The sequence below is a fragment of the Ursus americanus genome, chromosome 1 (assembly GCF_024610735.1).
Source record: "Ursus americanus isolate L20-20 chromosome 1, mUrsAme1.1.p, whole genome shotgun sequence".
In the NCBI taxonomy this organism is placed as follows: domain Eukaryota; kingdom Metazoa; phylum Chordata; class Mammalia; order Carnivora; family Ursidae; genus Ursus; species Ursus americanus.
The window spans coordinates 76,429,399-76,444,656 of record NC_142127.1 but is presented as its reverse complement, the minus strand read 5'-3'; the positions used below and the strand labels follow the sequence as shown (position 1 = coordinate 76,444,656).

At 39.3% G+C, this 15,258-nt stretch overlaps 1 protein-coding gene and 1 non-coding gene across 2 annotated transcripts in view; one reads left to right on the top strand and one right to left on the bottom strand.

Annotated features, from left to right (window-relative positions):
* CYP20A1 (cytochrome P450 family 20 subfamily A member 1) overlaps positions 1 to 10,122 on the bottom strand; it is a 65,535-nt gene extending 55,413 nt beyond the window's left edge. The window contains exons 1-4 of the mRNA XM_045806533.2: positions 9,962 to 10,122; positions 2,958 to 3,007; positions 2,014 to 2,180; positions 1,294 to 1,436 (exon numbers count right to left, since the gene is read on the bottom strand). Coding sequence (XP_045662489.1) covers positions 1,294 to 1,436; positions 2,014 to 2,180; positions 2,958 to 3,007; positions 9,962 to 10,033 — 432 coding nt within the window. The 5' untranslated portion in view covers positions 10,034 to 10,122. The remainder of the gene's footprint in view (positions 1 to 1,293; positions 1,437 to 2,013; positions 2,181 to 2,957; positions 3,008 to 9,961) is intronic.
* Positions 10,123 to 14,217: 4,095 nt separating this feature from the next.
* Positions 14,218 to 14,324, top strand: LOC123798338 (U6 spliceosomal RNA). Its single transcript, XR_006781259.1, has one exon. It is a non-coding gene; the product is annotated as a U6 spliceosomal RNA (small nuclear RNA).
* Positions 14,325 to 15,258: the final 934 nt, after the last annotated feature.

Sequence of the window (15,258 nt, the reverse complement as noted above, 5' to 3'; positions counted from 1 at the left end):
ATTTTAGTTATTTTTGGAAAAATTAATGACATGAGAAAATGTTTATGATATGTTTTTTTAAAAGATTTACCTATTTTTAGAGAAAGAAAGAGAGAGAGAGAGCATGAGCAGGGGGAGAAAAGGAGGGGAGGGATCCTCAAGCCGACTCCCCACTGAGTGTGGAGCCCAATGCAGGGCTCAATCCCAGGACCCTGAGATCAAGACCAGAGCAGAAATGAAGAGTTGGCTGCTTAACCAAATAAGCCACCCAGGTGCCCCTATAATATGTTTTGAAGTGAAAAAGTATATCAAATTGTACATAAGTATGATCTCATCCATACATACATCTATAGTGAAATTATGGATCATTTCTTTAAAGTTAGATTTTCCAAGTTTTCTACAGCAACCATACACTAATCTTATAAATTCCATTATTTTTAAAGGGCACAAATGGATGGATCAGTTTTGGACAGAAGAAAGGATTTTTAAGATTTAAAATGAGAAGTAAGAACAAAAGATTGAGATGGATAAGTTGTTGGTGGGGAAATAGGATATCGAGGGAGTTTACAGGTAAGGAACTCTATGGTCTCAGCAAAGCAGGAGGCAAGGCCACCTACAACAAACAACGAGGTTGGCTAGGACTGGCAGTACTAGAATAAGGGTGAAGGTTTGGAACAGTCCTATTGGGACACAGAGAACTGTCAGGTAGCACACAGGGCTCAGCTAAGGATCTTTAGGGTCAAAAGGAAAATAGTATGGATTAGTATTGTTCTCAAACTTTGTATACCATTTGTGGAACTTCTTAAAAATGTAAGGTCCGTCTCCCAGTACGATTCAGTTTGTCTATGCAGACGCCCAGTAATCCCATCATTCCAACTTACACAGGGAGTATAGGTGTTATGATTTGTTGTTGTTTGTTTTGTTTCAGAATTTCAGGAGAGTAAAAATCAGCTTGGAAAGACAATTAAGAGGAGCGCCTGGGTGGCTCAGTCAGTTGAGCATCCTGACTCTTGATTTAGGCTCAGGTCATGATCTCAGGGTTGTAAGATCAAGCCCTGCACTGGGGTCCACGCACTGCAGGGAGTCTGCTTGAGATTCTCTCCCTCTCTCTCCACCCCTCCCCCTTGCCATGCACACTCACACTCTCTCTCTCTCTCAAATAAATAAACAAATCTTAAAAAAAAAAAAAAAAAAGAAAAAGGAAAAAGAAAAACAAATGAGGAAAAAAGTACCAAAGACAAGACATACTAATAGTCAAAAAATATACTATTATCTGTATTATAGAATTCTGGGCCAAACTTCTTAGCACCTTACCTTTAGCAGGAGAGCAAAATTACTCTGCAGAGAATCAGTCACACCATTTTCATATAATTTTTTCCTCGTGTGGTTTTCATTCACATTTGCACCACCAGATTGATACCTTAATAATGACTTAAGCATGGTTTCAAAAGGGTCCGCTGAAACAGACAAATTAAACATTTCTGAGTCAAAATAATCACTTAGAAAACAAACTAAACAACAACAATAAAAACTCTAGCAGAAAAACAAACAGATCAGGGAGGTAGGGGGTTGCAGCTGAGAGCATGGCAACTTTTTTCCCACCTCCCCTCATTACCTTTCCTATATATCAACAGTTCAAGAGGCAATAAAAATTGGCTAGAATACAATATCCTGACTGGCAATTCCACTATAAATCATTAATACTTACATACATTTTCTACCTACATGACAACAATATCTTTGACTTTCTAAAAAGCTCATTCCATTGAACTTTTCCAAAAAAATCCTGTTGGAATATACATTGGGATTCTATTGTATATACCTACAAATTGAAGGAAAAAATAATCATTCTACGATACTGTACTTTAAATGAGGTAATAACTATAAAGACCTTTGCACAATGCCCGGCACATAATATAAAGCATTCAATAAATAATAGCTATTCTGACCCATGAACAATGTATGGCTCTTCACTTATAGATGTTTATTCTTAAAAGATAAGGATCAGCTAATTAGAAAAATAATTAAACTTACAAGTCTTATTGGGGTTGATATGCTGCTTCAGTACGTCAACGGTGCCCAAACTAACCACAAGGCGCCTGCCAAACCAGAAAGAGACCACAGGCCCGTATCTCTCATGCAGATTAACCAGGAACTCGTGCAAACTTCCACTGTTCACAATATCTGGAAGATTACCATCCCTGAGAAGAGAGCAACAAGTGACAAGATAACTTGGAAAAATAAGAAATTTAACTTGGAAGAATCAGAAAAACTACAGTCGATTCTGAGTTAACTGTGTCAATAGATGAGAGCAGAGGTGCGTGAAATCATGCAAATTACTGCAAAATCCCAAACTTAATTAAATTTGACTTCTCATTTTCTGTAGCTATATTTAGATATGGATTTGTCTGATATTTTGAGAATTTATAACAGTTCAAGCCAAATAAGAAAGATACACAAGGAACATCTGACTTAGACAATGGAAAACGATCCAATTTTTGCAACATCTCATTCTGAGAAAGCAATGAACATCATCATAGGCTGATTTAAATTATCAGATCAACTATGGCATTCTTTTCTTCTTTCCTTTTATCTTTCCATTTTTAATATTCTCTGGCTAGAGAAAGTGAAAACAATTCATCTTTTTTAAGATTTGTGTGTTTTAATGTTTTATTTATTATTTATTTATTTATTTTTAAGTAATCTCTACACCCAACGTGGGGCTAGAACTCATGACCCTGAGATCACGAGCTGAATGCTCTGCTGACTGAACTAGTCAGACACCCTAAACGCAATTAAAATTTTTGATTTACACAGCCCTCCTTTCTATTCTTAACAAAGTTCAGGTTGTATGCCCAGAGGTAAATTTAGAGTACACAAAAGAATTAAATAGCCCGAATAATCTAAAAATACGTTTTAGTTTTGATACCAAAAATAAAGAGTTAACTCTACTGAATTCCAAAAAACTAACTACTCACTTTTCTTCAGTTGGAGTAACCCCTGGAATTCCAGCAGCTTGTCTAGAGGCCTTAAGGAGAAATTTAAAAATAGTTTAGTATAATGATTTAGTATATAATACATAATATAGTATATAATATATAATCATATATCCCATAAGTCAGATGTTTTGCCAAGACATCTGCAGGACCTTAAGTGATGGCTTTCCAATTTGGTTGAATCTCAAGAACTCTTTCTATGTTAAAATACAAAAACTGGGTTCGGTGTATTAAAAGAATTATCTTAATACCCTTCCTGTGTCAATTAAATTAACAAGTTTGAAAATTTTAACATCCATTCTACATCAACTAATACATAATTAAGCATCTTTTTTAATTGTTTTTCTGAGTCTATATATGGTCCCATCTGTCTTAGTTAAAAAAAAAAAAAAGTCACACTTACAACAGATTCATTCCTAAAATAGTTCTCCTCTTTCTAGTCAAAGAATTTACCAAAACACAATAGGATATTCATCTTTTGCTTTAATGTAGTCATTACTGTCAGGGTCATATAGTCACTGAAGTATGTGGCATACAAACAAATAACAAAATAATTCATAGCAAACTGTTCAAAAACAACCTCTAAGAAATGAACTGGGAAAAAGTTTGGGGAATTTTAATATTTTACAACTTTGTACTGGGTTTACAGTTGCTATGTTCTGGGATGAGTGTTATTTTTTTATTTAATTTTATGACAATCATACTATTCTTATAATAAGGCTTTTTATAAAATAATTTTTAAGTCAACTAAATATTTACAGAAAAGATAACCTAAAATATTTACTCCAGAATCAATTCTCAATTTTGTCAGTGATTTTGACTAATACTAATCAGAGTTTACCTATCTGGCATTCTGCCCTTTTTTACCTAATTAACATTATATAAGTAAATGAATAAGTATTTCTGTATTTGAACATTTTATTTTTTTATATCTTAATGAAAGGGAAGGTTTCTTTTTTTAAATTTTAATTTCAGTATAGTTAACATAAAGTGTTATGTTAGTTTCAGGTGTACAACATAGCGATTCAACATAATATTTTTAAAGATTTTTATTTATTTACTTATTTGATACAGAGAGTGAGCACAAGCAGGGGGAGCAGCAGGCAGAGGGAGAAGGAGAAGCAGGCTCCCCACTGAGCAGAGAGCCCGATCTCAGGCTCAACCCCAGGACCCTGGGACCACGACCTGAGCCAAAGGTAGACGCCTAACCGACTGAGCCGCGCAGGCACTGAAACATATGTTTTTTTAAAGATTTATTTATTTTGAGAGAGACAGCACATGCGCGCACACACACGCATGCAGAGGAGGAGCAGAGGCAGAGAGAGAGAATTTCAAGCAGACTCCACACTGAGCATGCAACGTAATGTGGGGCTCGGTCTCATGACCCTGAGATCGTGACCTGAGCCAAAACCAAGAGTCAGACACTTAACCAACTGCTACACCCAGGCCCCCCTGACTGAACATACTTGAACATTTAAAAGACTAAACTATGTACCATCATGTAGCTGAAATTGCTTAATCATTTTCCTACTATACTGCTATTAAACATCTGGGCTATTTCTTTTCTCTCTTTTGTTTTTTCATTAACATAAGTAGTACTATAATAATCTTTGTACAACTTTACTTTTTTCCTCCTTTGGGGTACCTATGCCAAAAGAATACTAGATTGAACGGTACTAACTGAAGAGTTTTACTGTTTTACTGTTCCTGCTAAATACTATAAGAATGCTATCTAGATAACAGGATGTGTAACTTGTATTTCACTGATAACAATTAAATCTACACTATATTCTATCCCACAGTCTCATCAATGACGGAAACCTGTCAAGTTTAATATTATAAATAGTAGGAAAAGGATGGAAGGAACTCTGTAATTAGAAAAAGATAAAGTCAGTGGTAGAAGGGGAAAAAAATCCTACTTTTTTCCTTTCCAGGCTAAAATCATTAATGACAAAACAAGCTTCTTGATTTCTCTTCAAACATGACAGACTGATGACATTCATCAACTATCTCTTCCTCCTGAAATCCCACTAAATGAAAGTGAAGAAATAAAAATAGGAGAAAACAAGGATAAAGAGAATGGGAGAGGAGACAGTGTGAACAATTCAACACATTTTTTGAAAGTGTTAAGCTGTTGGAGAAGTAATTAACAGACATAGTTGAGAGGCCTCCTCTGGGGGTCTGCAGAGGAGAAAGGAGAATTCCTACAAAAAGCAATCAGATTTGTTCTCGGTAACTGAAAAGACAGGATAGGACACTTAGACAATACTAAGTACAATCCCTCCCCACTAGCCTAATACTGGCTTCTACAACTCCATCAGCAAAAAGAAGAGGGAGCCTTCGAAGTCTCGATATACTCTGGATAAAATGGCTCCTGTATCAACCTCTACACTTCATCAGCAAAAAGAAGAGTGAAGCCCAGAATGCCAGGTAAAATGCTCTCCTGCCCTTTACAACATTCACATCTCCCAAATAGCTAAAATGATGAGAGGGATCCCAAAACTAGCATGCATCCGGACCAGACCCTGCAAAGCTTCAATCTCCCCAGTTCGTAGCCTACCACTACCATCTGACTTGAGACTATCCAGAATGCTATTATGACCTTTTTCCTTACTTATATTAGATACCACACAAAGGCCAGGACTAGCATCCCCAGGTCTTCCCTCATCCCGCAGACTCAGTTTATCCTCTTTCCCTGATCCGTCTCTCCCCCACTCAAGCCTCTACCCTACCTTAGCAACATTTCCATGGTCATACATTAGATTGGGGGTGGGGGGATCCAAAATTTATTCTTCAACAAGACAGACAGCATCAGCAGGTATAACTACAGGGGTTTCTCCGTAAGCATACATTCACAAGGGCATTATTTGCTTAACAGGGAGAAAGCCTCTAGTGTGCTCTCTGTAACAATATCCACGTCACAGTGTAAACAGGTACTACTATTGTGTTCACTTACAATTCCAGGAGGAAAGGTACAACGTGGCAAAAAAAATTTGGGGGGGATCTTAAAGTCAGGTGCAAAAACACAGACAAACTTTTCATACCAGTCTTGATCTACTTTTCCACAGAGGGAGACATCTCCACTCATAAATAAAGGTCCCTCTTTCTCCTTCCTTATTAAACCATGACAGCATGTTTCATCATTGCATATACAAAAAGAGGGGAGTTTAAAAAAAAAAAAAGAATCAAGAAAATATCTTAAATGTCCAGCTGCTCCTATCACACATCAACTCAGGTTTAAGACAGGGCATCAGAACACTTCAGCAGTCAGAGAATACGAAAATAGACGCTATGGCTACAAAAATAAAAAATAAATAAGGTAGATAAATTAAAGCTTTCACGTTCATGACTTGCCTGTTCCAACTTCATAGCCTTCATGCAATACTCAAGAACAATCTTCATAATAACTTGGCATTAAGCTGCACCAAGGACATTTTTGTACAAATTAGTATGTGAACCTGTGAGAAACATGCCCTTCCGTCAGTTTCTTCAAGAATGAAAACCCAGTTCATCAACTGAGTGGGAACTAGTGAACAAAATTAAATCACCTGAAGGTCCCTGCTCAGGTGCCCACCTCTCCTAGCAGCTCAGGAAAGAGGCATCTGGAAAGCAGAGGGAGTACAATGGCACTCTTGGGATTCCAACTTAACTGTATTTAAATAAGCAGCAACACACATTGACTCCCTAAGGACTAAAATCAGTCCATTTGAGGGCATCCTACGTAAGTTTCCAAGGTTGAAGGAATTTTGTAATTCTACAATCTTCGTTTAAAAAAAGTACATTCAAGGGAAAAAAAAGAAGAAAGAAGAAGAAGGAAGAAGGAGAAGAAGAAAAAGAAGAAAGAAGAAGAAGGAAGAAGAAGGAAGAAGGAAGAAGAAAGAAGGAAGAAGGAAGAAGAAGGAGAAGGGAAGAAAGGATGGGTGCAGGGTTGACATGACCAAAAACTTCAACATCTCCAGAGTTTCAAGAAACATCAAGCATCCAAATCTCCAGGCACCTCCTGTCTTTCCTTCTCACTATTTTCTTTTTAGTATCTTCATTCCAAAAACTATTCTTACCCCAAAAGTACTTTTAAATCACCCACTCATAATTTCATTTTCCACTTTACCCAGCTCAGATTCCATGGTCTGTCTTTATAAACATTACTCTGCCCTAAATTCTGGTATCATAGCAAAACACTAATTCTAATTAAATCCAACATTTGACCAACTGCCCCTGAACCCACACAGCTAAAGAAAAACACAACCATGCTGAAGAGCCTTATTTTAATTTCATGAACCTCAAGTGAGCTGCCTGGAAGTCATACATTTCCCTCATCCATCACTCCATATACCACTAGATAGCTATTTTGCTCCTTCTCTCTCTTTAAATCCTCTCTCCTCACCAATAACTGATAATCTTGCTTCTATTCCACTGAAAAAATGAAAGCAATCAGGAATAACTTCCACACCAAACTACCATTTGCCTACATGTTAGCCCATATATTCCACCTTCCCTCCTATTACTGTGGATGAACCATGTTCCAAATGAAACGTACCCCTCATCCCTCCTCTACTACCACTGTCTCTGTTACACTCTGCTACTCTGCTATCACTACCCTGGTCCAAGCCAGCACCATATCTCACCAAAATTACTATAATAGCCTCACTACTCTGCCCACTTCTACCCTTGCCCCAGGCCCCTAAGTCTATTCTTAACATAGCAGTCAAAATGATTCTTTTAAAATTTAACTAGTAAAACTAAATTTTAATTCCCTTACATTTAAAATGTCACTTTTCTGTTGAAACCCTCCAGTGGCTTACCTCAGAATAAAAGCCAAGTGCATAAACTGGCCTACAACAAAAAACGTCCTCCTTCCCCATCATTCTGATTTTAACTGACTAGTCTCTTCCTCACTCCACTCCAGCCACACTAGTCTTCTTGTTTTCCTGGAACACACTGGTATGGCTCCCCCGGAAGATGTGCGTTTGCTATTCTCTTTGGAATGCTTTCTCAGATACCTGAATGGCTTGTTCCCTCATCCCCTTCAGGTCTCCACTCAGATTTCTCATCTCTTGACCATCCTACTTTTTCTTTTAATTCCAGTATAATTAACATACAGTGTAACATTAGTTTCAGGTGTACCATACAGTGATTCAACACTTCTATAAAACACTTGGTGCTCATCACGAAAGTGCGCTCCTTAATCCCCATCACCTATCTCACCCATCCCCCTGCCCACCTCCCCTTCTGGTAACCATTAGTTCTCCATAGCTAAAAGTCTGTTTCTTGGTTTGTGTTTCCCCCCCCCTTTGTTCATTTATTTTGTTTCCTAAATGCCACAAAAGAGTGAAACCATTTGGTGTTTGTCTTTCTCTGACTTATTTCACTTAGCATTATACTCTTTAGCTCCATGCATATCATTGCAAATGGCAAGATTTCATTCTTTTTTATGGCTGAGTAATATTCCATTGTGTGTGTGTGTGTGTGTGTGTGTATATATATATATATCTTCTTTATCTACTCATCTATCGATGGACACTTGTGCTGCTTCCATAAACTGGCCATTATAAATAATGCTGCTATAGAATTGAGGTGCATGTATACCTCTTAACTAGTGTTTCTGCATTTTGGGGGTAAATACCCAGCAGTGCAATTACTGGATCATAGGGTAGTTCTACACAAGTGAAAGAAGTGTTGGCAAGGATGTGGAGAAAAATGAACCCTCTTACACTGCTGGTGGGAATGCAAACTAGTATGGCCACCCTGGAAAATGGTATGGAGGTTCCTTAAAAAAACTGACTGTCCTACTTTAAAGTAACAACCCTACCTGTTACCAACTTTATTTTGCTCCATAATACTTAACACTAAAATACCATCTGTGTTACTTGCTTATATTATCAATTTCATCTCAGCAGAATACACATTCCATGAGTCAGGAATTTCCTGCCTGGCTGTTCACTGCTGTATTCCCAGTACATAGAACCATATTTGGCACACATATTTGGTTGAAATAAACAGTGCTGCTTTCTATTAACTAATCAAAGGACAGTCTCATTTAAAGATTATTAAAAATTCAAGAGCTGGAGCCATTAAACGTTTAGTTTCTCAGAAAAAAAAAGATACTGGATGCTCCGGATTTTGTAGCTGCAATATTCTAATCTGATCCATTTACCAGCTCTAAAAAGAACATTTAAGGTGTTCGGTCATTATCAGTGGTGTTTTGGCGCGTTCAACTACTTTACAACTTTTTCCACAAAACACCCCCTTGTTTTGCAGACAGGTTAAGAGATGATTGCTCACCTACTAGCTTCCTTTCTCAGAGTCACCCTCTGAGGCTGACAAAGGCAAGCAGAGAAAGGAGGCTAGAACGAGCTTCCGCGCTGAAGCCCAGAAGCTACGTCAGGCTCAGGCACTAACCCACCGCAATGCTCATTCCACGGCTCCATTTGCTTCTGAGGCCCTGCGAAGAGCAAGACCGGTCTGGACCTTAAGGACTTTGGATTTCAGTAATAACAAATGGAAAGATGGATGGAAAAGCAGGAGCCGCAAAATATGCTGGGAGAATCCTCGGGAAAGGACAAAGGAGTGGAGCATCCTCAAGTTTCCTCCCAGACACACTGGAAAATGTAATTTGGGTTTGGCAAAGTTATTGCCAAAAGGCCAGCCAAAAGTCCTTCTCGCGCAGACTGTAACAGAGGCGTGGCAATTCCGGGAGCAGGGAGGCAGGACCCGGAGGAAAGGCCCTAAGAACCCAGGCGGCCACGCGCGCCTGACCTCGCGTCGCCTGAGGGGTCGTCCCGCAGCCCTCACCCCTAGCCTCCCAGCGCTGCCCGCGCGCGCACGCGAAGCGTCACTTGCTCGGGAGCTGCCCCGCGCGAAGCGGGAGCGGGAACCCTCCCCTCGGGCCCGCCCCCTGCGGCCCACTGCGTGCAGAGCGACGTGGATGCGGGAAACACAGAGGCTGGGGCGGCGGCTAGAGCCCCTGAGGCCGAGACGGCGGTTACCGGGTAGAGGTAGAGCACCGCTGCCACCAACGCCAGCAGGAAGGTAACGGCGAAGATCGCGAAGTCCAACATGGTTCTTCCGCCCGGGAGCCACGTCTCGGATCCCGCGCTCGGGCAGCAGCGCCTCAGCCTGGCGGGCTCTGCGGAATGGGCGTGTGGGCGGAGGCGCCCGGGGGACCTGCGAGCCAATGGGCCGCCGGGGGCGGGGCCGGGGCCCGGCGGGGCTGGCGGGGAGAGCAATGGAGCGCAGAGGGCGGGCGGCGAGCCTGGGGCCACACCCCAGGGCGGAGGTGACGGCCAACGCGGCTTTGGGGCGCGCCCAGGACTTAGGGTCGGAGCAGCAGAGGAAAGCGGAGGCCGGGCTTCTAAAGCACCGTAGCAGTGCCATCGCTGTGCCCTGGCCCACCCTTGTCCAAGTGGATTTAAGATTAAAACCCGTAAACCAGAGATTCTCACGGTGTGGCCCCCGGAACAACAGCAGCACCGGGGAACTTGCTAGAAAAGCTGATTCTCTACCCTGTCCCAGACCTACAGAATCGGACTCTGGGAGCGAGAGGGGTTCAGCAGTGTGTGTTATTTAGCAAAGCTGTTGACCGCAGTGAGAACCGCGGACCCAAGCTCACCTGGACCTGGAAGTGTCAGAGTCAAGCGCCGTTAGGCGTTCTTTGTTACGCAAAAGAGTTTATTTGAAGTGCTAATAGATGTGATTCCTAGACCGTTGCACCTGAGTGAAGGCAGCGAACTGTGCAGTGATGGGTAACTTCCGCTAGAGTGGCCGTAAATTGAAATTTCTAAGCTTCCATTTCCTTCATGTAAAACAATGGAAATAATACCACACAGAGTTGCCCGCAGGAATAAATCTGATATTTTATGAAAAGTACTTAGCACAGCTCCTGATAAAATGGTCGTTAGTATGTGGCACTGGTTGTTCTGAGCATAAAAGTACCCTAAGATCCCTCTTTTATTTCATATAATTCAAGTTCTGATTATGGATCATGTAAAGCAAGGCCCGTTACTTACTGGTGTTCCATTTAGTGAAAGCGTCCTAAAAGTATAGATTTTATCGTTTTAACGGTATAAGTAAGGTCTGTCTGTCTCTCTCACTCTCTCTCACACACACAAAGGCAGCAATCTGGTAAGAGAAATCGTTCGAGATTGCATTTTAGAACATCCAGATAAATGACTTACTGCTTAAGCATGAAACATATCTCATTGAAAATGCCAACTCTTCTGGCGTCAATAGCAAATGTAACAAAATGTTGCTATGTGATATTTTATTTGGCAGAAATTGTACTTTTAACTCTAGTTCTCTGTGTATAGATGTGTTTCGAACGTTCATTTTTAAATATCTTCTTTGGAATTTTAAAGACATTTCCCATGTAAGTCATATTCCAAATAGGTTTTCAAAACAGTAAACATCAGATTTTTAAATGCCTAATAATAGTTAAGTAACAGTAACCTCAGACACTAATATTCAAAGATAACCTGGAGTCCTCTTTAGGTTCTAAATTAACCTTTGTATTGCCTCTGAACTTTGAGGGTATGAAACGAGATGAAGATTACAGACATTGAGCAGGACACACAATATTTTAGAGATTGAGTCTCTAAACTATGCAACTCCCTCTCCTTATGTTCAAACTCTTGCCCAGATACTACCTAAAAATATTTTGTAAAACCATGTATATACTTTCACACATTTTGGTGTTGACATCTAAAATTTTTATCTTGACTTTAAAGGATCGAATTTCCGGTGTATTATAAATATTCACATTTTGAAGTTATTATATCTCTCTTTTAAATGTGTAAAAAGGAATTTAAATACTATAGTGATGTGATGACTATCATCAAGCATTTTTTAAATACACAAGTTCTTTGTGAAGAGCTGGAAATTTCCCATGGTTCCTTTTTCTCTTTTTTCCTGCCGTGGTCCTGAACTTATTTCCATTTCACTTATCCTACAGTGTTTTATCCTAAAGGATGTTTATTCTTTAAAGTCATTTTTTTCATCACCTGTCATAATTCTCAACGTGTACACATTTTGAATTTTAAAATACATTTCAATTCTGTGACTCTAAAATTCATGTTTTAAACTCTTATGAAATATTTTTTAGAATTTTAACTTTTAAATAAAATGTTTTAAAATTTAAAATATTTAAATTTTCAAAACTCTTTTTTAAAGATTTCATTTATTTATTTGACAGAGAGAGAACACAAGAGGGCAGGGAGAGGGAGAATTAGACTCCCTGCTGAGCAGAGATTCCCATGGGCCTCATTGCCAGGGTCCTGGAATCATGGACCTGAACGGAAGGCAGACTCAACTGACTGAGCCACACAGGTGCCCCTTAAATATTTCTTTAGGATCAAGTTGTCATTACAGTTTTGTTACACAATTGGTAAAAAACTAATAACAATTTGATAAAGTAGTAAACATAAGTAAAATTCTATTGGAAATGCATCTCTCCAGATGGATGGGTACTTTTTCAACAGGTTCATATATTTATGAGTGAGTATTGTTTGTTGCTAATATTAGCCATGATTCAATATCCACTCTATTCCTGTTTTTTTGTTTTAATACATGTAAGCCCTAAAAAACCTTTTTCACAAAAATAATAAGATGGGACACTGTTATAGCAACATTATTTAATTTTTTGCAATGGTTTTGAGAGACGGACAAAAAATAATATAAAAATATGGTTAACTAGGCTTTTATATGTATATAACTATGTTTATTTTATATTTAATGGTCTGTTACCTCACCTTTACATCTCAATGAGGTCCTCTTTCCATTTTACTGGAAAAAAAGAAGAATTAGAAATGGAAACATCTTTTTGCTGGTTGTTCTCCATTCTCCACCCTCCCCACATATCCTCAGATCATTCTCTGCATTCTTTGCCCTGTATTGTGACTGTTGGAGCTAATTTCTACAGAATGCACCACCTGGGCTCCCTTATAAACTTGGCTCCAGTTGGGTTCCACCAATAGGAAGCATCAGTATGCTGAGGCTGAGAAAAAAACAGGTTTAGAAGCTTCCTTTTTGCTCCACACTCAGCTCTGAGGCTTGTTATCCCGCAGGGGCCATATCCCTCTCCACCTACAGCTTCTGAGGTAGTCTCCTCCTGTGATCCTCCAGCCCTGTCTGAGCTATTATTTTCTCTCCTTGACCCTTCAGATCTAGGATTGATAATGGTTTCCCCTGTTGCTAGTCTCTGGATATTTCAGCATCCCTTGTTGGTCTCTTAACCTTGCTCACACCTCTATATATAGTTCCTTCATTAAAATCTTTTGAATCATCTGAGTTAAATACTGTTTTTGAGACAAGAATGGCCCCTTGAAACAAGATGGAATTCTGGACCAGGTTAAACACATATTTGACAACGTCATGAATGACAGACATCCGCCCTTGATAGTTTGTGGAATGCAAAGGCAACAAGATTATTCAGGTTATCACTGATGGTGGCATGGGATGGAATACAGGTAGGGGACAAAACTTCAGGCGGTCACATAACTCTTCATGACAACAGTAGGGATTACAAAAGACGATGAAGGAGATGGCTATTTCTGACTGTATTATGGGTCTTATGAAAGGGGAAAAATAAGCCTAAAGCTGTGAATTCTCAAAATAAGGTAGATGAATAATCAGAAACCTTCTATGGTGATCTCAAAAGGTTTTCTTATCTCATGCAGCTGCAGGACTGACACAGCTGAATATCTATCAGTCCCCAAAATCTAATTGTGCAGGTTGTAGAGTTTCAATGCCTAGTTAAAAGCACAAACTTGTCAAGTCTGTTATTCTAAAGTTAGAGCACTGTTTGAAAAGGAATAGGACTCTGAGATCAGGACATTTGCTCAGTGCAAGACAAAGCTCAAACCCCAAGTTCCTTTGAACCTTGCTATCTGTCCTCTTGTCAAGGAGGCTACCTTTTCTCACATAAAAGTCTTTCAGAAATTTCTCTTGGGTCAGTTATATCACAAGGGACTGCCTATTATCCTGAAGAAGAACTCTCATTTCCCCTCGTTATCTCCAGGCCCATAAAGAAAGCTAAACTCCTCATGACCCATGAAGAGAAATGCCTGCTCAGTTCCTAGAGGAAATAACCTAGCAGTGGCATGTCAAGAAAAAAAGGCTGCTGATGGAGCACCCCCAGCAGAATGGAGGAATTTATTACCGACATTTTTATAACTGCCAGCACATGGTGATAATAAAAAGCAGAAGACATTTAGTTGGTTTATTATTGCTTGAAAATTCTCTACACACAGTGCTTGCTGCAGCAGCACGGATACTAAAATTGGAACGATCCAGAGAAAATTAACGTGGTCCTTGAGGAAGGATGGCACTCAAATTCATGAAGTGTTCCATATTTTTAAAAATAATAAAATAAAATTCTCTACATACAGTGCATCCCCTTTTGTCTGAACCTGGGGCAGAACACTGGCTTATACATCAAACAAACAGTAAGATCTTGTTGTGTCAGAGAGAACCTAGGAAGCATGTATTGAGGTGGAGAGAGGCATATCTGTTTAAAAAGAATAAAACAGGGGCGTCTGACTGGCTCAGAAAAGCATGCAACTCTTGATCTCAGGGGTTGTGAGTTTGAGCCCCATGTTGGGTGTAGAGATTACTTAAGTAAAAACTTAAAAAAAATATATATATATATAAAGGCTAGTAAGGGCCAAGTATATTTAATATAGTTTCATTCATGCAGGATTTGAGATTTTAGTGTTAGCTTGAGCACCTGATATTGGATCTGAATGTGCTTGTTTGGTTAGATGAAGCCTGGATTCAATACTGGCCGAGACATTCTAGTTGAGATGCCAGATAGATCTCCTTTCATGCTACAATGGCAGAATTGAGTCATTGCAGCAGAGACCTTATGGCTCTCAGAGCCTAAAATATTTATTATCTGGTCCTTTACAGGAAAAGGCTTGTTGGTTCTTGCTGTAGAGGAAAGAAGTCTACAGGTTTAGGGAGATGGGGATGTTGGTATGGATTTTGTTGACATGTCAAAATACTTACAACTCACAAAGGAACTTAACAAACTGTTACATAAGAGATATTCTGTCTTTCTGCCCTAAAAATACACCTTCATAATGATAAAATTAAAACATGTGTAAAGCGATGGTTTTTATGATTGAAGTTCAATAAACTAACAAAGATAGCTGAACTTAACCATTGCAGATGTCTGGGTGTTCTATAATGCTCTAGTGTGTTTGGGCAAAACTTAAAATATAGACACATAATTCACAAATTATTTATTCCATAAAGTTAATTTTCTTCCCTTCACTTCAGCAATATCCCT